General features: G+C 48.1%; 1 protein-coding gene, 1 long non-coding RNA gene and 1 pseudogene across 6 annotated transcripts in view; 1 reads left to right on the top strand and 2 right to left on the bottom strand.

The window, feature by feature from the left end:
- The window catches only part of STX3 (syntaxin 3), a 142,186-nt gene extending 129,955 nt beyond the window's left edge, over positions 1–12,231 (bottom strand). For all 3 annotated transcript variants that reach the window (XM_068554868.1, XM_068554867.1, XM_068554869.1), the window contains exon 1: positions 12,033–12,231. In XM_068554868.1, the coding sequence (XP_068410969.1) occupies positions 12,033–12,062 (30 nt within the window). In that variant the 5' untranslated portion in view covers positions 12,063–12,231. The remainder of the gene's footprint in view (positions 1–12,032) is intronic.
- Positions 11,876–18,531, top strand: LOC137771483 (uncharacterized). 3 transcript variants are annotated; one of them, XR_011075370.1, is made up of 5 exons: positions 11,876–12,088; positions 12,486–13,805; positions 14,600–14,765; positions 15,939–16,075; positions 16,888–18,531. It is a non-coding gene; the product is annotated as an uncharacterized lncRNA (long non-coding RNA). The 3 variants fall into 3 exon arrangements; XR_011075369.1 differs by having other exon boundaries at positions 11,876–13,085; positions 13,640–13,805; XR_011075368.1 differs by having other exon boundaries at positions 11,876–13,805.
- A 3,549-nt stretch (positions 18,532–22,080) lies between these two features.
- Positions 22,081–23,016, bottom strand: LOC137772287 (olfactory receptor 10V1-like; annotated as a pseudogene).

The raw sequence follows: 23,016 nt of genomic DNA, 5'->3' as shown, positions 1-23,016 counted from the left end.
TGAGTGGGCACAGCCAAGAAGAGAACTTTGGCATCTTTATCAAAGCATCAAGGCATGTGATAACAGGAACGTCACAGTAGCTGCAACATCAGCTGCAGTAAAAAACGTACGTAAGAACCACAAGCCCCACCATCCACTTCCTCTCCCCCGACCTCCTGCTGCCTCTCCTGCCAAGAGATGGGAGATACCACCAATGACTCAGGCAGCACTGAGCTCGAATCTGGGCTCCATCCCCCGCCCCCCACCCCTCACATGCACCCCAACACTCAGTGAGGACAGCCAGGGCTATGACTCCCTCTCTGGACACAGTGGAAAGAGTTCAGGGGCCCAGGACTCAACTCAACCTGCAATTCCTCTCACTCAACCTCACTGCCTTTCTCTCAACTGCCTTCTCGTCATCCTTAGTCTGTTCGACTGTGGGTCCCTCCTCATCAGCTCCTTTAATAAAAATAGTTGCCACCTGCAGAGCCCCTAGGAGGTGCTAGGTGGCCGCCACACTCTGGCTGCTTCACGTATGCTGTGTCAATGAACCCCTCCTAAATTCTGTCACTGAGAACCTGCAGGGCAGAGAAGTTCTCATTTATTCATGGCCTCCCAGCTACTGATGTGCAGAGTTGGGGCTCACGCTTCCGTTGTTGGTCCTGAGCCCCTGTTAATTCCACTGCACCCCACTCACAGCAGCCCAGCCCTGCAGAAAGCGGAGCCGAGAGAAAGGCGCTGGGGGCCTTGGGGACAGCACTTGTCTCCACTAAGCCTTGGTTTTCTCACCAAGTGAGGAGCTTAGCTTTCCCATGCGGCTTTGTGGAACCCCAGACCTCCGGGGTGCCTCAGAAACCACGCCGGGGGGGACTTGCCTGGTGGCACAGTAGTTAAGAATCTGCCTGCCAATGGAGGGGACACAGGTTCAAGCCCTCGTCCGGGAAGATCCCACATGCCACGGAGCAACTAAGCCGTGCGACACAACTACTGAGCCTGCACTCTTAGCCCGCAAGCCACAACTACTGAAGCCCACGAGCCACAACTACTGGAGCCCACACGCTGCAACTACTGAAGCCCGCGCACCTAGAGCCCGTGCTCTGCAACAAGGGAAGCCACCGCAATGAGAAGCCCGCACACTGCAATGAAGAGTAGCCCCTGCTCGCCGCAACTAGAGAAAGCCCGCGCACAGCAAAGAAGACCCAATGCAGCCAAAAATAAATAAATAAATGTATTAAAAAAAAAAAAAAAGAAGAAGAAGAAACCACCAGGGGAAGTCAAGCAGGTTGGCCCGCACCCCCCCTTCAATCTGCATAGCTTCATTTTCATCTGCTTTTTACACTGAGGTTGAATATATGATTTCATTTTCAGAACGAGGCCTCTTACCAAGAGAGAAAAAGGAAGGGAGGAAGGGAGGAAGGGAGGGAGGGAGGGAGGAATATAGGGAGGGAGGAGTATAGGGAGGGAGGAAAACAGGAAGGCAGAAAGAAAGAAGCAAGCTTAGCTAGCTGGAAAGCCACCAAAGTAAATGAATGTATGCCTTCTAAAGAAAAGGGAAAGAAGAGGGCATCCTCTCTCTCCTTTACAAGTTAAAACACGGCTGCAACGTACGTTTAAATCATCAGCAATTCCTTAAGGATCATTACAAATCAGAGCGGCAAGATGGAAGGGACAAAGAAAGAGACAAAAAAAAAAAAAAACAACCGCCATCCCAAATGAAGAGGTCACGTTTACTAGCTCTCTGATGCCCTCCCTGCCTCAGGTGTCAGACCCCAGAAAGATGAGAGGGTCCCCGGACAAGAGGGGAGACCCAGGAGCCCTCGGGAAAGTTTTGGGGCGAAGGAAATAATAACAGAAAGGATGGGACCAGCAGTCTGGACTAGGAAGGAGCATCTGGTCCTGATTTCCCCCTGTGGGGTATTAAAGGGTTGTGGCCGGTGGGAACAAGTGAGCACAAATTCCCGCATCTCCTCCTCTGAACATGTAAATAGCTCTTTGCTTGGGGGTATAAACTCTTCTTTATAAACCCAGATCTTCACCCAATAAATCCGATTCAAAGAGACAAGGACACGTGATTTTTCTTGTCCCTGCAGCCTACTTCGCCCATCAGCCTCCTTCCAGGATGAGGGACTGTGGATTCCCAAAGACAAATACCACCACGTCCAAGGATTCCAAACACACACTCATGCCCGTGCACCCTCGGCCCAGCATCTGGTTTTTCCAGTCTCTCTTCTCTAATTAAAAGAGCCAGAAATTCTGAGTAAGTGTCAGCTCTGAATAGGCACTCAGTGTTCTCTGTTCCCCATTTGAGAGTCAGAGGGACCTTCTCCTATGCCCCTTCTCCCTCCTACACTGTGGTCTCTTCCAGCAAAACCCTCCCAGAGGGAAGGTTCCCAGTGGAAAGGGGAAGGTTTGCTTCCCCTTTCCACTGACTGCCTCTTCCCTAACACCTGCGATAGAGGAAATCAAGCGATAACGGTACCCTGGGTAAGCCTCGCACTTTTACTTTCAAGATGTTGTTCTGGCTGAACAGTTTGAGGCAAGAAATGGCCCCATTTGGAAATGAAGACACTGAGGAATAAACCCAAGGCCAGTGAGTCGCTGGACAACTGAACAAGAGCCAAAGTCCCTGATGGCCCTGCTCCTTGCGTTCCGCCATAACAATGATACCACCAGATAATATGTGTATTTTGTTGCAGGCACTCTTGTGGTTTCACACATATTATTTAATTCTCACGGCAACCTTATGAGGGACAAATAGGACTTTCCCCATTGACAGCTGAGACAACTACTTAATTAGATTAAATAACTTGTCCCAGGTGATTCAGTTAATAAGTGGCAGAGTTAGGACTCAAAAGCAGGTCTGTGGGAGCCAAGAGCCCCAGTTCTTACCCTCTACACTCTATTCGAAGATGTCCTTCCCATGCTGGATCAGAAACACGCCCTCACTTATTTCAGGGGATGCTGCAATGTCAGTACAACTAAATTGATCTAATCTATATGCATGAATGAAAAAGATAGCAGTGCATATAATCCCATGAATGTGCAGGTATGTGGAGATACATCTGACTGCCTGAGTTGAAAACGCAGCTCTGCCACTTAAGTAGCTGTGTGACCTTAAACAAGTGGCTTAACCTCTCTGAGACTTGGTTTCCTTGTTTGTAGCATGAATAATCTGCTCATAGAACTGTTGTGAGGATTAAATTAGTGAATGCATGTGAAGTGTTCAGAGCAATACTGGGTACATATTAAACTCCCAAGACCATGCCATGCAGACAGTTTTCTCTAAAAAGTGTTTCTGCAAAAGATGCAACTCTAATGCCAATTCTCAGAAGGTGGCAGCAGGACCCTTAGAATGAGCTAAATTGTAGTTCATTTATTTGAATGAAGTCATTTCTCTACTATATGGATTTAAAGAAATAAACCTCCTCCTGAATTTTGCTTCTGCGACATTCTCACAAATTTTGACCTTTACTACTCTCATTATCATTCATTTCTAAATAGTCTGTCATTCCCATTTTGGTTTCTTTTGAACCCAAGTGTTATTTTAAAAGGTGGTTTTAAATTTCCAAAGCGGGTAAACCTGGGGAGGACTCTGATTGTATTGTTAATTTCTAATTTTATTATATCAACATCAGGGAGCATGGCCTATATGACTTAACATTTTGTGGAATTTGACATTTTATTTATGTCTTAATACATGTTCAGTATTTTTTAATCTTCTATGTGTGCTTGAAAAGATCTTGCATTCCATTTGTTGCATACAAAAATCATCAAAGTTTCATCCCCACATGCCACGTTAATTCCTCTGCTTTTGTTTCTCAGGACCTGAGCTAGGTCTAGAGAAGGAGCAGTGACAAGGGATGGAAGTTCATCTAGAGAGAGGAAGGAGGAAAAACAAAACAAAAATGCCCTGTGGGCAGGTGTTATCTATACTGATGAGTAATCTGTGGTTAGGGAGGTTAATTCATCCAGAATCACACGGCTAGTAAGGAACAAAGCCAGGGCTGGAACCCTGCTTGGTCCAACCCAGTGTTCACAGTGGATTATTTTGAAGAAGGATCTTGGGGTCTCATAACCAGCCACCTCGCCTACTACATTCTCCTTCTCACTCACTACAAGGTCCCATCCACAATAACAGATCCATCTGTCCATTTACTCAGCCAACAGTATTTATTGAACATCTATAATTTCCCAAGCAATAGTACAGAATGCTGGAGAAACACAGACCAAACTCAGCACCCCCTGCCCTTCGGGACCTCATGGTCTCAAATGGGAGGCAGACAGGCACACAGGTCATTGCAATGCCACACGGTAAGTGATGACAGCACTTAGCACAGGAATTGTACACCCAGGAGAAGATGGGGCACCCAACGTCACCTGAATTCAAGGCAGAGCCCAGGGAAGGGGGAGGTATTAGAAAATGGATGCAAAGGTGACTCCTCGGGGAAATTTTGAAGGTTGCATGAATTTACCCAAAGGATACCTACAGGAAGGCCATTTGGGGTGAGAAGACCACACCTTTTCCTGCTTTCCCTCTCACCCCAGGAGCATTCAAGGAGATTCAAAGATGACCCTCTTCTTCTTCCTCCCCTACCACAGCCTTCTCCACTTTTCCCTGACTTCCTCCCCCTCCTCCCACCCCTCACTGCCCCCTCAGCACCCCACAGTATCCAGTTGCCAAGGATACCAAAAGGAGGAAGGAGCTCAGAGTGTCTTCTCTAGTCCGTCCTCAGCCTCCTCCTCAACTTCCTTTCAGCCTCTGTCCCACAAGCCCCTCGCCCTCAGGATCCTCCCAGAGCACTTCACTAATAGTTACAATACCTAACAGTTACTAAGCAGCACCCTGGGATGAGGATTCTAAGATATGTGCCTTATAGTTATTTCCCAAGGCACTTAATCTCTACGAGAATCTTCTGGGGACCCTCCCCGCCTTACAGCTGAGAAAACTAAAGCATAAAGATGCAAGCAACCTCCCCAAGACCATGCAGACAGTGAGTGCCAGAGCCGGGAGGAGAGCCCAGGCAGTTTGCTGCAGAGCCCTTGTTCTCCACCACCATGGAGTGATGCCTCGTAACAGCAAACCCCACCCCCAGCTGTAGCCTGCAGCCCGCCCCCCTCCACCCCCGCCCCCCCCCCCCCGCAAACATCCAAAGCACTAAGACACAGATGCTGTACCAAAGAGGTCGTGAAAAACAAGGAAAGCCTGAGAAACTGTCACAGCTCAGAGGACGCTGAAGCAACATGACAGCTCAATGAAATGCATTATCTTGGGTGGGATCCTAGATCAGAAAAAGGGACATCCATGGGAAAACAAGTGGAATCTAAATAAAGTCTAGAGTTTAGTGAATAGCAATGTACCAAGGTCAGTCTCTCAGTTTCGACAAATGTACCATCTTAACTTGAGATATTAACAATGGAGGAAACCCAGTAGACAGGAACTCTCTGTACTATCCTTGTAACCTTTCTGTAAATCTAAAATTAGTCCAGAGTAAAACGTTTATTCCTAAAAAAAGCAATCTTGCCGACGTACCGCGTTGCCCTGACCCAGGCAGCTAAACATACCCAGATAGTATACGCGCCACTAATCTCTTTGGGTGGGGGCTGAACCTTACTCACGTCTCCAGATGGAGACAGGAGAACGTTGCCATGGACACGGCCCAATGCCAGAAAACAGGCTGACCTAACAGCGGAAACAGTAATGAGGGGAGGAAGCTACAAAGGGGCCTATACAAAAGGCTGGAGGTAAGGCCCCTCGGGACTACAGAATCTCCCAGCAAGTTCATTTGTAGAACATCCCCGTTCATCCACTGGACAGCAAGGTTTACAGCTTTCTGAGCTGTGGGCTGGGAAGTGAAAACACAAGGGGAATGAGGCGTGTGTGGTCTGGGCCCTGAGAGAGGAGGATTTAACATAACATCACGTGGCTGCTTTTACATATCGACAAAAATAAAGATTTGTGGAAGCCCAGGGAAGGCCTGGTGAATGCCAGATCTGGAAGCTTCCCTGCAGCGATGACACTGGGACTGAGCCTTGAGGGACATATAAGATTTTCCAGGGGAAGAACGAGGCTGCTAGATTTTCACCGTGGTATCCACATCTTCTCCTTCACGGTCTTTCTGAAAAGGGGCAGCCCTCCGTGAGGTGTTGGGCTGGGGTACAGCTAGGAGCCTTGGAACTCATCCATCCTCATCCTGGAGGACGGAACAGTGACCTCTGGCTTCGTCAGCAAATTCATGGGTTCCCTGAGTAAACGCTGCACTTCAAGCAGGTAAAGTTTCACCAACCCACAGGGGACGGAGTGAGAAGAGCAAGTCCTAGTGATGAATCAGGGGTGTGTAAGGGCCAAGGTGCCGTTGCTCAGTCAATGGACAAGTGTTTACTAGGGAACTACCATGCAGAGTGCTGGCCCTGGGACCCCAGAAGAACGTCCCATCAGCCACCGCATCAAGGGCATACAGTGTAGTTGGGGAGATGATTATATACAGTGTAGGGTGATATAAATAAGCAAGACAGACTTGTTCAATTCTTGATCTCACCACTTCCCAGCTGGGGAATCTCAATCCAATCTGAGCCTCAATTCCCTTAGTTGTAAAATGGCAATAATATATAACACCATCGTGCCTTGTGGGGGTTCAGACGATTAGAGACAAGGTGTGTAAGGCACCGAACACAAGTCCTTTCCGACAGTAAGTAGCAGCTCAATAAATGATCATTGTTACTGCAGTTGATACGGTGACACCAACAAGTAATAGAGCCATCGATCTTAAAGACAACGGGACCTAGGAGGCAAAAGAGTCCAACCCATAAAAAACAGATGGAAGGTGGTTTCAAGCCCACTCCATGGTAAGAAAAAACCCCGCTGACTTAACAGAAGTATCAATATTTCACTGCAAAGCAACATGCAGCCCATGAGGGCTGCCGGCATGGAGGGGGCATATTCTAGGCTGCGTTTAGGGAGCGTTACCTGTAAAGTGAGTTTTGGAAGATGGGCAGGAATTTTGACAAAAGGGGAAAGGAGCCCTGAAGGGAGAGAAAACAACATGAACAATCGTTTCTCCCCGGGCTCCTGCCAGCCCCCCACCCCCGGCCTCCCCCCACCCCCTCCCAGGAATAAAAATAACACTAATCCCCTGCTCTCAGCCAAGCATTTTCTCTCTGGCCTCTGGCTGATGGGTCTGTAATCCCTACTCAATCCCTATAACTCTCATCTCAGCCCAGCTCATGGCAGAACAGCTCTCCCAGGGGATGAATCCTGCCAGAGAGAGGGAGGAGGTGAGGAAGGAACCACCGACCAGTTAGCAATCTTATCACCAAAGGATGGAATCCCAATGCAGAGAGTCTCCAGGCAGGGTGTTACAACCTGGCCGTGATCCAAAGCACCTGGCACGCAGTAGGGGCTCATTAAATAGTCTTGGAAGGAATTAAGCTCTAAAGGGGACGTACAGCTCCATGTTTCTGATGGTTATACTATAACCGTGCTCCTGAGGAACTCAAATGGGGGAACTTCAAATGGGGAAGGAGGCCAAGGACAAGCCATTTAAGATGCAGCAAGACACAAGGCAGAACAGAAAGAGTGAAAACGTCCGTCTGGTCTTTAGGGCCTCAGGTGGTTGATTTCATTAGCGTGTCCTTAATGGCGCCGGCTGTGGAGGAACCAGTAAACCCCCAGATGTTTCCAGTTCTCTACAAATCAATCTCCACAGGGATCCAAAGTCCTGGCCCTCCATTCCATACATCACTGCTTCTCTATGAGCATTATCTACCTTTGATGTTGGGGGTTCTCTTTTCATGGAATATACTCCTTTGTTTTCCCTATATGACCATGTATTCTTTCAGACCAGGACTCTGTATAAGAACTCTGCCTAGAATTCCCTGGCGGTCCAGTGGTTAGGACTCGGTGCTTTCACTGCCGTGGCCCGGGTTCGATCCCTGGTCGGGGAGCTAAGATCCCACAGCCATGCGTCGTGGCCAAAAAAAAATAAATAACTCTGCCTAACAGGATGCCCAGCAGGATGCTAGGCACGTAGAGGTCAAAAAGCACCGATCGTGCTGTCTGTGTGAAGCACTCGCCAACGGGAGAATGGCTGAGAAAACCCAGGATCCTTGCCTTTCTTCATAGGAGACTCCCCATGCCTCTGAAGGAATTGAATTTCAGCCTCAACACGGACTTGAGCAGAAGCATCACTTCTTCTGGGAAGAGCCCCCAGGCCCTAATGCCCTGTCCCCAGGGGCTGGCCAGCAGGATCTTCCTGCGGTTGCTTCTGTCCCAAGGATGGGACACTGTGTCTGTTTCTTGTGTGTCTCCCTAGCTGACTGTGACCTCCCTAAGGCCCAGGAGTATGTGTTCATCAGCATTACCATCCCCATCCCCAGCACCTATCAGAGGGCTTAGGACATAGTAGGCGCTCGGTTTTTTTGTTTTGGGTTTTTTTTTTTTTTTTGGCTGCGTTGGGTCTTCATTGCTGCGCACCGGCTTTCTCCAGTCGCAGGGAGCAGGGGCCACTCCTTGTTGCGGAGCACAGGCTCTAGGCACGCGGGCTTCAGTAGTTGCGGCACGTGGGCTCAGTAGTTGTGGCTCACAGGCTCTAGAGCACAGGCTCAGTAGTTGTGGCGCAGGGGCTCAGTTGCTCCGCAACATGTGGGATCTTCCCGGACCAGGGCTCAAACCCGTGTCCCCTGCACTGGCGGGCGGATTCTTAATCACTGCGCCACCAGAGAAGTCCCTCCATAAACATTTGCTGGATGAAAAGAGGGCCAGGCAAGAGGTTCCTGGATGGGAATTGTCTGGACTCAGCGGATCCAAAGTTCAGCTGGTGAGAAATCAGGAGGAACCGCCTTGTGAGACAGGCTGGGTGTAGGCACCGCACATTCCTGGCAAGCCTGTCTGATGTCACTGAAAGGGCAGGCCGCTGGGATGGCCAGCCAGGAGGAGCCATGCAAGAGATGAGTCCGGGCTTGTGACTGTAGCCTCCGGAAGGTGCGCCCTTCAGTGTGGATGCTGCTTCCAGCAGGTCAAGTTTGGGGAACTCGAATTTTCTGTGGTGGGTGATTATCACGGATTATCTCGTTTCACCCTCAGTGACCCTATAGGGAGGGTACGATGATCCACTTTACAGGAGCAACTCTGAGACCTCAGTCCTATGGACTTCAGAGCTTCCCAGTGCTTGGGACAGGCTCACAATGAAGCATTTCTAGAAACACACATCCTCGGAGTTGATGGAGGCCTTGAATCTCCTCATGTGCTTCCCCTCCCTCCAAGAACACTCAGATTCCTACAACATTCAACATCCCAACAAGCTTCTTGCCTCCCTCCCATGTCCTGCCAGCCCAGCCCAGCCCATCCTCGGGCAGCTCTGACGACCAAAAACGCTTTCTACAGAGACCTCACGTCTGCCCATCAGCCTCGCTTCTTCACGTCTTCTCCTCCTATCTGCACGGAGCAGAGCTAATCCCCTGCACGTGACAGCTCTCCAGCTATCCGGAGGCAGTTAGCGCCTCGCCTCCCCCAGAGTTTAGAAAGAGCCCCACAGACGGAGATTGCACCAGCGCTCAGGGTAAAATTGGTTTCATGCAGGTTAGCAAACGTTGATAAAAGGAATCAGAGAGAGAAGATGGTTATTTTGTTGCGGCGGGGGCGGGGGTGTCTCTCTCCCAGAGGAAGGAGGGGCTGGTTAGGGGAGGTGGGCCAGAAGCCAAAAGCCATCTAAACCTTAACAACAAACAGTCTTCAAGAAAAACGTTAATATTGCGGGAAGGGGCTTCGGAGATTAACCAAACTCCTAGCGTTCCAAAGGGGGATTGGAGGAGCAGAGAGGTAAAGTGACACCAAGGAACACAGCTCTTAAAGGGCACAGCCACAACTGGAATCCTTTGAACCCACAGCCGGGGCCTCTTGCACCGTGTTACCACCCGTCTCCCTGCTCCACAAGGCTGGAACAGCACCTGTGATGTCAGAACAGCACTGCCATCATAACGGCGCCGTCTACAATCTCACTTCCACCACATCCCCAAGAGGGAAAGGGAGAAACACAGCATTAGCTCCATTTTACAGAAGGTAACAGTGAGGCTCGGAGAAGCAAAGGGACTTGCTTGGGTTCCCCGGCAAAGTGAAAGTATACTTGGAACTCAAAGCTCAGTGAAGGCTCTGTGCTGTTTGTTGGCAATGGCCGTTGAAAGGGCCGTGGGAGGGACTTCCCTGTTGGCCCAGTGGTTAGGACTCCACGCTCTCACTGCCGAGAGCACAGGTTCCATCCCTGGTCGGGAAACTAAGACCCCGCAAGCCGGACATGGAATGGACTTCCAACGCAAGGAAGGGCGCCACCTCCGCCTGCTGTCCAGTTCTGCATTGTTTCGGGACTGCCGGCTGCGCGCTCTAGGAAGATCTTCAAAACCACGCTCTTCTTCCCTTTCTGCCGCCCCAGCCAGTGTGCTCCGGGTCAAGAGAGGTCAGCGGCCTGGGTTCCTCCCCCGGCTGAGCCCTCACCAGCTCTGTGACCTGGGGCGTCCCTCCCTCCCAGTCTGAGCTCTACCTTCCTCATCTTTAAAAACAGAGGCAATCAATTCTGCCCTGACAGTAAACGGGATGATATGAGGCTCAAATGACAAAGAGCAAGTAGGAGGCTGGGAGGCTCACTCCCACCATCGGCGGCTGCCCCTTGGCCTCCGTCACTTCCCCATCACCCCCGCCTCCTCCGCAGCCCTACTACCTAGAGCAGGTGAGAGGGTCAAGAAGGTCTCAGCCAAGACAACGGAGGAGAAAGAAAAATAACTGTGACATCAGCCCAGAAGTCCCTCACACTTGCACAAGGCTTTATTTTTCCGAAGAGCTTTCGCAGGGACGAGCATAAGATTTACCGTTGCTTAGTCCTGTATGTGCCAGGCACCATACCAAGGGCTCTGCATACTCTCTTGGGTTCAGTCCTCACAACTACCCATTTGACAGATGACAAAACTTCGGCTCCAAGGTTAAGTAAGGGATGGCTGGTAAGTAGTGGAGCCAGGAGGCAAACCCAGTTCTATCCAGTCCCCTGTTCCCCAACCTTCAATGTGCTCATGATCACCCGGGGAGATTTATGAATAATCAGATTCTGATTCCATAGGTCCAGACTGAGGCCTAAGCTTCTGCGCTTCTGACAAGCTCCCAAGTAGATGGACTACCTTGTATCTCGGGCTAGATTTTAAATTCCGTTAAGACAGAGCCTGAGTCACCCAATCCCCGGGGCTTAGCACTGGGCCTGCCCCATAGAATACACTCAATAATTATTTGTTCAATGAATGTTGGACTTAACCCATGCTTTAACATTTCTCTATACTAAGCCCCATTATATCATTTGATCTCATAACAAATCTCTAAGGCATATCACTCTCCCTTTGACAGATAAGGAAACAGGCTCAAAAGAGTACGTAGCCTAAGGTTTTACAGCTTTTGTGCAGCAGAGCTGGAAACGATCTACCTTCAGATCCTTGGCCCTGACCACAGCTGTCCCAAGGATGGGGGTGGGCGTGGGAGGGGGGAATTAATAATTACAGACAGCTGGGTAGTGAGGAGCTGGACCCATCCAGGCACGTGACCAGCTCACAGCTCGGGAGGTCACCCACTAGAGCTGCTCTCCGGGGGCGAGGGCAGTCGTCTCAGCGTCCCCCAGGAGAGAAACTAGGAGGAGCGTGGGAGGAGGCGGGTCCTGGGCACAGTGCCAGGCAGCACTGGGCAGGTGGTGAGTGACCCCTGACCTCACAGAGAGCCCCGCTGGGCCCAAGCACCCACCACCTCCCGAGGATCCCATCTCTAGACTGATGCTGTCCAGCTTGGGGGGCGGGGGTGGGAGGAGACTAGAGGCATCCAGGGAAATTGCAGCCTAGCGATGAATCACCCGGCACATGACCCCAGAGAGGAGGGGTGGGTGCGTCTGGAGCTTGGGGAGGACAGGCCTTGCGCCCGCCCCACACTCCCCCCCGCCCGCCTCGATTTGGGGGAGCGAGGGAAGCCCCTCTCCCGCGCAGCTCCACCCCCGCAGCCCCCAGCCCGCCCGCTTCCCGGGTGCGGCGAGACTCACGGCCTTCAGCTGCTCCAGCCGGTCCTTCATCCTGGTGCCCAGGCGCCCGGAGGCAGGTGAGCACGTCCCAGGTGAGCGGCTGGAAGTGGCGTCCGGGCCCGGCCAGGACGAAGGAGCAGGAGGCGGGCGGCGGCCGCGGGCGAGAAGGAGCGTCCGAGGCCACTGGAGGCTCCGCCGCGCCGCCCCCTCCGGCCCAGACGGCGCCGCGCGCTCCAAATCCGGCTCTCCGGCCGGCGCCGGCGCGCAGCGCTGATCCGCCCGGCGGACCCGCCCCTTACCTGGGCCGCGCCTCGCGCTCCTCCTTAAAGGGCCAGTGCCCCCGCCGCCGCCCGGCCACCCTCCGCGCCTCTCACTCCACCTCCCCTAGCTCCAGGTCCCCCGATGGACCAGCACTGGGAGATCTCGCCGCGAGTGGGTCTGTCTGACCTCAATTCCAGCCTTTCCATTCAACAGCCATTCACTACCTGTGCCGGGCTCTGTGCTAGGATCCAGCCCTCAACAGACTGATTCATTGCTAGGCGGCGCCAACATCCCGTAAACGAGGAACTCTAAGTGATTTGTGCTATAACAGGTGGGGGAACTCTAAGACAAAGTGATTTGTGCTATAACAGGTGGGGGAGAGAGAGCAATTAATTCTGCCTGGAGGAAGCGTATTCCAAGTAAAGGAATGCGCACGGTCCGGCGGACTGCGTGCTGGAGCTGAAAGAGTGTGCTCCTCGTGGAAATAACTGGAGGTGAGGCGGGGTGGGGAAGGCCGGGACGAAGAATTTGGATTTTATGATGTTGGCAATGGGGATCCTTAAGAGAAATGCAAGCAGTTCAGTGATGAAGTCAGAACACCTGCCACTAACAAAGTGTATACCTTTGGAAAGTTATTGTTTCTCTAGGCGACTCCGTTTCTGTATCTGTAAATCAGAGATATTACCCACTTCCCAGTTTGCTGTGAGGCCTTGTTGACAGAGGAGGAATGACTGATTCGTCACCTGTGGAGCAGAGCTGTAAGAGAAGGATGTGTGTATTGGAAAGCTTTAGCTTTCCGACCTGATCCCCTAGGTGAGTAGTACCTGATCCCACTTTCTGAAAAGTGGGCGGTTTCTTCGCACTGCCCCTCCGTCTTTCTCCCCTCCCCTGCCCCACACCTCCACCCTCTCTTCCGTCTTCCCTATTTATCTTCCTTCTTGGGAACAAATGACATATCCAGCAGATTCAATCCTCAAATCAGGGAAAGAATCTGAGCTATGCATCCAGATTAAAGGGCTGTAGGACTTCCCTGGTGGTGCAGTGGTTAAGAATCTGCCTGCCAGTGCAGGGGACACGGGTTCGAGCCCTGGTGCGGGAAGATCCCACATGCCACGGAGCAGCTAAGCCCGTGCGCCACAACTACTGAGCCTGCACTCTAGAGCCCTCGCGCTACAACTACTTAAGCCCGCAGCAAGGGAAGCAGCCACCGCAATGAGAAGCCCGTGCTACACAACGAAAAGTAGCCCCGCGTGCAGCAACGAAGACCCAATACAGCCAAAATTAATTAAATAAATAAATATATTTTTTAAAGGGCTGTAAATATTTTCATAATTCTAACAGAACTTTGCCCTGTTCTGCAATCTTAGCGCTTGCTCCGTGCTGACTTCATCGCCTCCCATGAAGATATGGTCTGTAATCCTCGCTGTAGTCCTGCACACTTCCTTCTACCCCAGGCGTTCGCTAGGTGAATTAATTTCCAGTCTTTGGTAAAGGGAAGGCTCCTGCGCCCCCTGGTGGTCAGAAATGGAAACGGTAAGCTAATCAGAAATCGCATTCCACCTCCTTTCCTTAACAAAAAAAAAATTTTTTTTTTAAAGTTCTATAGATGGATGATGGGGATGGTTGCACAACAATGTGAGGTTTTTTGTTTTTGGGTTTTTTATTTAATTAATTAATTTATTTATTTTTGGCTGTGTTGGGTCTTCGTTGCTGCATGTGGGCTTTCTCTAGTTGCGGCGAGCGGGGGCTACTCTTCGTTGCGGTGCGCGGGCTTCTCATTGCGGTGGCTTCTGTTGTTATGGAGCATGGGCTCTAGGCGGGCGGGCTTCAGTAGTTGTGGCACGTGGGCTCAGTAGTTGTGGCTCACGGGCTCTAGAGCACAGGCTCAGTAGTTGTGGCGCACGGGCTCAGTTGCTCCGCGGCATGTGGGATCTTCCCAGACCAGGGCTCGAACCCGTGTCCCCTGCATTGGTAGGCACATTCTTAACCACTGAGTCACCAGGGAAGTCCCAACAAACTTTTGTTACTGGGGATAGCTAAGTTCCCGCGCTTCAGGAAAAGACAGTCTTCTGAGGAGACAGATATGTGAACAACTCTTCACATTAGACGTCTGAAAAGGACCACAGGAAATGACCAAGGATGGCCATTCAGCCTCTGCCTGAATGCATTTTAATTTTTTCCGTTTTTTTCAAACACTCTCAAGCATCTTCTCTGGTTGAACAGTTCCAACTGTTGTTTAAAAGTGTTTTGTTATATGAAACAAAAATTTTCCTTCCTGTAACTTCCACCACTGTTTCTTGCTTTTTGCCTTTGTCCAAACAATTAAGAAATTTAATCTGTCCTTCACAAGACGGGCTCTCCATGAAGGGACAGTAGCTATGGAGCCACGGAACAATTGCTGACACATAGCCAGGAGGACTGAGTTCTAGACACAGTTTCTGCCACAAAACAGCTGTCACTTGACATCGCACAATCTATTTTCTCATCTGTGAGGTAAGGAGGCTGATCAAAACTAGTGATTCTCGAACTTTTCAAGGTCAAGAACATCATACATTCTTTATTTTCATTTGTGGATATCTTGTTTTGAATGATTCCATATCCCTTAGAAAATACATTTACTAGGTAGAATTTGGTTTCCTCAAACTCATAGATACAGAGAACAGATGATTGCCAGAGATGGGGGGCTGGGAGCAAAATGGGTGAAGGGAGTCGAAAGGTACAAACTTCAAATTATAAAAAAAGTAAGTCCCGGGGATGTAATGTACAGCATGGTGACTATAGTTAATAATACTGTATTGTATATTTGGAGTTGCTAACAGAATAGATCCTAAAAGTTCTTATCAAGGGTCCTCTCTGCTATTGTCAAACTTGTTTTTATAAACTCCTATTTTATATTTTATTTTGGTATATCAATCTTGAGTACTTTATTGTCAGGTCTTCATTGGTAAACCCCTTCCCTATGACAGTACAGTGTGTACTCAATTTTGGAGCATGGAAAATACATGTACTTGTTCTGTACCTGTAGTTTGGATATATAATTGACATCTTTGTGCTTTGGTCTTTCAAAAATTTTAAGGCTGTAATGAGGAGTCACATTTACAATCATCAATATATTCACTACAGTTCTCTACAATGAATATGCTCCCTTAATTAAACCATGATGCTGGAAAAAAAAAGAAGTTCTTATCAAAACAAAAACAAAGTTGTAACTATGTGAGGCGATGGATATATTGTGGTCATCATTTTGGGATTAACATATACACACTACTATATAGACGATAGATAACCAACAAGAACCTACTGTATAGCACAGGGAACCCTATATTCAGTGGTAACCTATATGGGAAAAGAATCTGAAAAGGAATGGGCATATGTATATGTATAACTGAATTACTTTGCTGTACACCTGAAACTAACACATTATAAATCAACTATACAACTATAAAATCTTTTAAAAAATCATTATGTTGCACACCTTAAACTAATGCAATGTTATATATCAATTTATATCTCAATAAAACTAGGAAACAAAAAAGAAATTTGGTTTCCTATGAGAGGATGTTTCCATGAAGGGAAAAAAAAAAAAATGACCTTTTGGTTAGCCTGTGTGGCCATAACAGAAGTGACCATTTGATTTTCCTTAACTTTTTTACACATTGAAAACAGCATAAAGAGCGCTCTTAACTGCACGTGGAGTCCAGGAAGCCAGGAAGGGAAGCATCAGCAGAGCTCTCTTCTTATGACGTTCTATTCGAAGGGAGTTGTCACAGACTTCCAGCCTTTTTTTTAAAAACTCCTATTAGGTATGAACCCTATTTTGTTCATTTTCTATGAATATTTGCTCTTCCATGACAGGCAGAAGTCTGGATGGCAGCAGCTAGTTGTGTAAAATAAACTGAAGAAAGTCAAGTTACTGAGGGACAAGGGACCTGGGTGAGGAGAGGCCATGGGCTGGTGAGGAAGACTCCGACCTTGTGCCCAAGTGGACTGTAGGGTCTCCACGTAGACCGACAGTGACTTAAGGTTCCAGGCGTAGTAGGATCCCCTCCTCTCTGATGTATTTTTATTTTTCTGCTCTACCAGGGTACTTGGTTTCCCACCATGTCTAGTGTGTAGCTGTTTCCCCACTAAACAAATATAGCAAGATTAAATCAAGTGTTTGCATTTTGCCTATAGATAAGTCAGCCAACACTTCATTTCACCTTTACAAACAAACCAAAAAGAGGATCCTGGGGTTTGGGGCTCCGCTTCCCTCTCTCTCTCTTTCCTCTAAGCCTGTATCTTTCTCACTGGAGAAAAGCACTGAGCCTTACCCCACCTTGACCCTCAGGGCCTGCTGAGGAACAGGTGAGACCACTTTCTGGCTATTGTACCTGGAGGCAGTGTCCCCAGGGTGCGGTGTTCAGTAGAAAGAGATAAAGGAGCTAGAAAATGGAAGGGGAAGGTCCTTTCTGTTCCCCACAGCAATTCTTCCCCACTGCAGGGAGGATGGAGAATACACTTCCTGACTTGTAGTTTTCACCCCTTTACAGTTTGTATTAGTTATCTATTGCCACATAACAAATTGCCCCAAAACGGCTTGAAACAACATTACCCTCTGGTTTCTGTGATTCAGGACTCCAGGTGCAGTTTAGCTGGGTGCCTCTGCCTCAAGACTGCAATTAAGGTGTTGGCTGGAGTCTGCATCTCATCTCATGGCTTGACTGGGAAAGGATCTGCTTCCAAAGTCACTCACATGGTTGCCAGCAGGATTCAGTTCTTCAAGGGCTGTACTTCACCCCGTGGGCCTCTTCATAGCGCAGCTCACAACATGGCAGCTGAATTCCATCAGCCCAAGCAGGTGAGAGGGATAGAGAAAGAGAGAGAAAAGCCAAAGTGTTTTTGTAACCTAATCTCGCCTGTGACATCACTTTTGCCGTACTGTATCGATTAAAAGAGAAGCGCTAGGTTCAGCCCACACTCAAGGCCAGGAGATAACACAAGGGGATGGAGACCGAGAGCCATCTCAGCAGCTGCCTAGAACACAATTCAAATCCCAAATTCATGCCAGAGTTACGCTCTTTCACCTACTTAGAGCTCTCTTCTCCCCCGTATCTGAACTGGACAACCCTCACCCATTCTAGGATTAAGTGTCCCTCAGACATGCTTCCCTGACAGCCTGGACTTCATTATAGCCCTACCACACTGTGTAACCCGGTCTACCTCCTGTACCTTCCGTGAGCTCCGCGAGGTCAGCAGCCTGGTCTCTCCTTTTCACTAATGTGAACCCAGACCCCAGCCTCGGCCCCAAAACGTCGTTGTAGGCACTCAGTTAGGGTTTACCAAATTAATTAAATGAATCTTCTTGTCCTAGGGCTCCATTATGTCTTTCTTCTGATTAAAATTCATCAGTGGCTCCTTATTACAAGATTAGGGAGTCCAGACTCTTCTTAGGATGTCATTCAAGCCCTTGCACAGTCTGGCCACAGCCCCAGGTTCTGTCACTCCCTGACACACACAGCCCCACCTTCAGCCTCCTCAAACACTCACCTCTTCTCTGCATCTACTATGCCCAGGATTTCCCACCCAGCTCTGCCTGATTCGTCCTTTTTCCCTTTCATATCTGACAAATCCCTACTCCTCCTTTAAGACCGAGGCCTTCTCCAATTCACTCAGGTGGTCTCCTTGGCCCTCTGCCCTCCCGCCCCAAACGGTACTTGTTCAGATCTATTTTAAAAGCAAACCCTGGGTTGTCTTATACCTCGTTGCTTACATATCTGTTGAGAGCAACGACCAGGTATTATATTATTCACCTTCCAGGGGTACTGTGAGGTAGGTGCACTGCAATTATTTGGAGGATAAATCAAAGAATAGTTGACTACTATTCTTATGTAGTGTGTGACTACACATACACACACACTCACACACACACTCACACACACACACACACACACACACACACACACACACACACTCCCTAGGGATTCTCCTCTCCTCTGCCTAAGGAGGAAAGAAGATCCTTCCTGGATCTTAAAACTAAATGCAATTGCAGCTCCCTGTGTCACTGAACGGTGTGTTTAAAATGATGTATTTTAAAGACATAGAGGACAGACTTATGGTTGCCAAGGGCGAGGGGGTGTGGGTGGGGAAGGGATGAAGTGGGAGTTCGGAATTAGCAGATGCAAAATATTGTATATAGAATGGATAAACAACAAGGTCCTACTGTATAGCACAGGGAACTCTATTCAATATCCTGTAATAAACCATAATGGAAAAGAATATGAAGGATGTATATATATATATATATATAACTGAATCACTTTGCTATACATTAGAAATTAATACCACATTGTAAATCAACTACACTTCAATAAAATAAATTTTTAAAAAATAATGTGCTCTGTTTATAAAGATGTTTTATATCATGTTGTTCAGATGTTTTTCCTAACACGAATCTCCCTATACCACACACCTATGCCTATGATTTAACAATATAAATAATTTGCACCATATTCATTTGTTTTTGTGTTTATACAAACTCCTCAATCCCTGGAACCCTTAAGCATATAGTTCTCCAAGGAGCCTGGTAAGGTAAGTGGGAAGACTCAGTTAGGAAGCCTCATGCAGAGAAGCCTGCTGTTACTTCTGAGCTGTAGAAGACATGCTTGTTTCTCACAACACCTGTGAAACACCTATCAAGGGTAACAGGATAAACATAGGGAAACCTTAGGTGAAAGGAATTGAACACTTATGTCTTTAAACTTTTGGTATTTAAAAAAATGAGCCATCTAGTGTATTTCTCCATGTCGATGTTTGAATAACCGTGCTGCATCTTTTATTATCCTTTTACAGTTTGGGGTTTTTTTCCTTGGAGATCTCACAATAACTCGGGGAGACAGAGTAGATAGTATTGTCCCCATTTTATTATGCAACTGAATTGTCAGAAAAATGAAGCGATTTTCCCAAGCTCTAATTGGACAGTCATAGCATGTTGGGAGAGTGGTTTTTTGCCCAGGCTTTGGTGACCACGCTGCCCAGGTCAAATCTCAGTTTTATGTTTACTGGCTGTGTGACCTTGAACAAGTTACTTAGCCTCCCTGTGTCTCAGTTTCCTTATATGTAAGCAGAGATAATACTAACACGCATTTCATGGGTTACTATGATGATAAATGGGTTGGTATATGGCAATCATTAATTCCCTTATTCAATCACTGGAAAAGAAGCCTGCTAACTCATAACTACACTGTTTTCTCAAAGAGCGTGGGGAATTGAAAAGTGCCTGGAATATTTCAATCAATCACTAGTGAAATCGCCCTCTTTTTATCCAGTCAGCCTTAGCCACGGCAGCATTTTCCAAAGTAGATTCAACACGATAAAATATTTCCTAAGAGATTCCAAGGAATAAAAGAGTTTGGTGGTGACAATTTAGAAAACATGCAACGTGAATCCCTCATCTTGAAGAGTCATGACTGCACGTTTGCACAGTACAGGCACTGAATAAACCTGCAGTAAACCACTAGTTTTATTTTGATCAGCACAGTGTTCTTCACATTTGTTTGACCGTATAATGTTTATTTCCCCCAAACACCTATTATTCAACAGGATTGGTGTCCTACAGGTAATAACACTGACCCAGTAGAATACTGCAGTAGAACATAGGAGGAGAAGCAAGCCTCTGTAAGTGAACCAAAGAAGATCCTTTTGGGTTCTCGTCTTTTAAAAGAGTAAGGTGACATTTCAGCTTCATGTAATATGACTTCTGGTCATTGTTTCTACCCTATAGGCCTGTGACACACGTCAGAAAAAATAAAAATGTCATGGCACACGTGTTATGCTTTTCCAGGTAGGGAAACAGAGGTTGTTTCCCTACGTAGCTGATTCCCTTGTTTTTGTGCCCTCACAGTTCCCTCCTCCAGAAATGCCCTTCCTGCCCCTCTGCATACACGCAGACCTGAAGACCTGGCATGGTGCAGCTCATGTGCCACCTTCCCCAGCAAACTAACCTGGATTCCCTTCACTGACTGTCCTTTGGTGGCTCATAGCATTGTATCACTTGACACTTGGTGTAATCGTGGTGTATGTTCTCATATACTGCTAGACTTTTAACTTCCTTCCAGGCAGGAGCTGCCTCTTACTTACCTTTCCATTTCCTGTTCCACCTACCACAGGTGGGAGCGTAGTACACAGTAGAGTTCAATAAGTCATTGCTTACTGTCTCTCTCAATGTTGGTGAATAAATAAATCCCTCAGTAATCAACAGGTAGAAGAATGAATGAGCTTCCTCTACCTTACAGAAAGATAGTAAAGCATCTATGTTCTGCTGCCGTTGTCTTGAGACAAATGATCATCATCAGAACGATTATCATCCTACGGAGACCGCTCGGAACCGTATGAATGAGTTCTTTCACCTCCTCAATGTATCCAGTGTTTGTCTTCACAGAATTAGCTCTGTTTTACCTGAATCCAGATTTGAACCAACACTACCTCTTTTCTCCACCAAGGGGCTTAGTGAACAAAGCAATTTTTCCATATTATGCATGCTTAGCATAATACATACACTAGGCTTAGTCCATTTGGGCTGCTGTAACACAATACCACAGCCTGGGTGGCTTTATAAACAACAGAAATTTATTTCTCACAATTCTGGATGCTAGGAGTCTAAGATTAGGGTACCAGCATGGTTGGGTAAGGCCCTTTTCCAGGTCACAGACTTCTCATTGTATCCTCACATGGCGGAAGGAGCTAGGGAGCTCTGAGGGGTCTCTTTTATAAGAGCACTAATCCCATTCGTGAGATGACCTACCCTCATGACCTAAGCACCTCCCAAAGGCCCCGTCTTTTAATGTCATCACACTGGGCATTAGTAGTTCAACATGTGAATTTGGAAGGAACACAAATATTCAGACCATATCAACTAGGGGTAGGCAGAAAGGGAGACTATGAGATAAATGTGTATGCGTGTGTGTGTGTGTGTGTGTGTGTGCAAGAGAACGAGAACGAGAAGAAAGGGACAGAGAATGGGGAAGAGAACAAATGGATAAAGGGAGAGGGATTTGGAAGCAGACTAATAGAATCAGAGATTGAGATGGAGACAGATTAGCTCCAGGTATAAAGTTAAATAAAGAGAACCTAACAAAACTTTAAAACTCTAGTGCTTTCCCTATCACATTTCCCTGGAAGATAATTTAGGATGAAAGACAAATAATTCAAAGCGGCACAAACTCAGCATTTACATAATGGGAATCATGACTGGGATGGTCCTGGTTTGATCTGCCTCTTATTCTTGGCTCTGCCCCTGCCCATATGTGCAATGCTAAGAACCTGAGACCTACATCTGGAGAGAAGTCCAAAGCAGAACACAGACTTTTCACTTGATGCTGAGGTTAGTGATAATGATGTACAGTGCTACATCTCCCTCTAAAAGTCACAAAGTAGGGACTTCCCTGGTGGTCCAGCGATTAAGACTCCATGCTTCCACTGCAGGGGGCGCAGGTTCAATCCTTGGTTGGGGAAATAAGACCCCACATGCCCTGCAGCAAAATAATAATAATAATAAATGGAAGTCACAAAGTATTTCCACTTAATATATCTTTTGATCATGATAACTATCCCAGAATTTAGGTCTTGTGGGCATTTTAATCCCTATTTTAGAGATGAGGAATCTAAGAATGAGAAAAGGACAATGACTTTTCAAAAATAATATAACCACGAAGAAGTAACAGTGTAAAACCAATGACCTCTTAGCCCCTGTCTCCCGTCTTTCAGAGAGCATACCCATTCGTCTCTACTCAGCAATGTTACACAGGAACATCCAGGGTGTTTGTTGCGTTTAGGATGACAGGACCTTCATCAATTCTCTCTTCAAAGCATCCTTAAGCTCTCTGTTCCTCATGCTGTAGGTCAAGGGGTTCAGCATAGGGGCGATGAATGTGTAAACCACAGACACTACCTGGCCCCTCCGTGGAGAGTAGCTGGAGCCGGGGCACAGGTAGATGAGGCTCGCACCTCCATCCTGGAGGAGAACCATGGCCAGGTGGGAGGAGCAGGTGGGGAAGGCCTTGTGCTTCCCCTCCACAGAGCGGATCTTCAGGATGGCAGGATGATGGACACACAGGACAGGGTGATAAGCAGGAAGGGGATGGTGAAGACAGTGCCACCGACCACAAACAGAGTGGCCTCGTGGACCCGGGTATCTGCACAGGCCAGTCTCATAACAGGAAGGACATCACAATAGAACACACCGATTTCTTTTCTCCTACAGAAGGGGAGTTGGAAGATGAGCACAGTCGGCTGCATGGCCAAGATGAACCCCAACACCAGAGAGCCCAGGGCCTGTCGGGCACAAAACCACCAGTTCATCGCGAGGGTGTAACGCAAAGGGTGGCAGATGGCCATGAACCTGTCATAGGCCATGACGGCCAGCAGAATGCAGTCAGCGCTGCCCAGGAATATGAAGAACATCTGGGCACCACAGCCAGGCAGGGAGATGAGGGTTTTCTCCATGGACAGGGTGCTTGCCAGAGTCAGAGGGGCAATGGTGGAAGAGCAGCAGATCTCCAGAGCTGCCAAGTTTGGCCAGGAAGAAGTACATGGAGGCGTGGAGAGAACGGTCAATCCAGAGGATGAGAGAAATGGAGAGGTTGCCGCTGATGCTGACCAGGTACATAATCAGGAAGGTCACGAAAATCAGCATCTGTACCTCGGGGAATTTGGAGAAGGGGTGGAAGTGGAGGTGAATCATTCCGGTCTGGTTTGCATCCTGCAT

This window comes from Eschrichtius robustus, chromosome 11 (assembly GCF_028021215.1).
Source record: "Eschrichtius robustus isolate mEscRob2 chromosome 11, mEscRob2.pri, whole genome shotgun sequence".
Taxonomy (NCBI): Eukaryota; Metazoa; Chordata; class Mammalia; order Artiodactyla; family Eschrichtiidae; genus Eschrichtius; species Eschrichtius robustus.
Note: the sequence above shows the minus strand (reverse complement) of the source record. Positions and strands in the feature narration are given on the sequence as shown.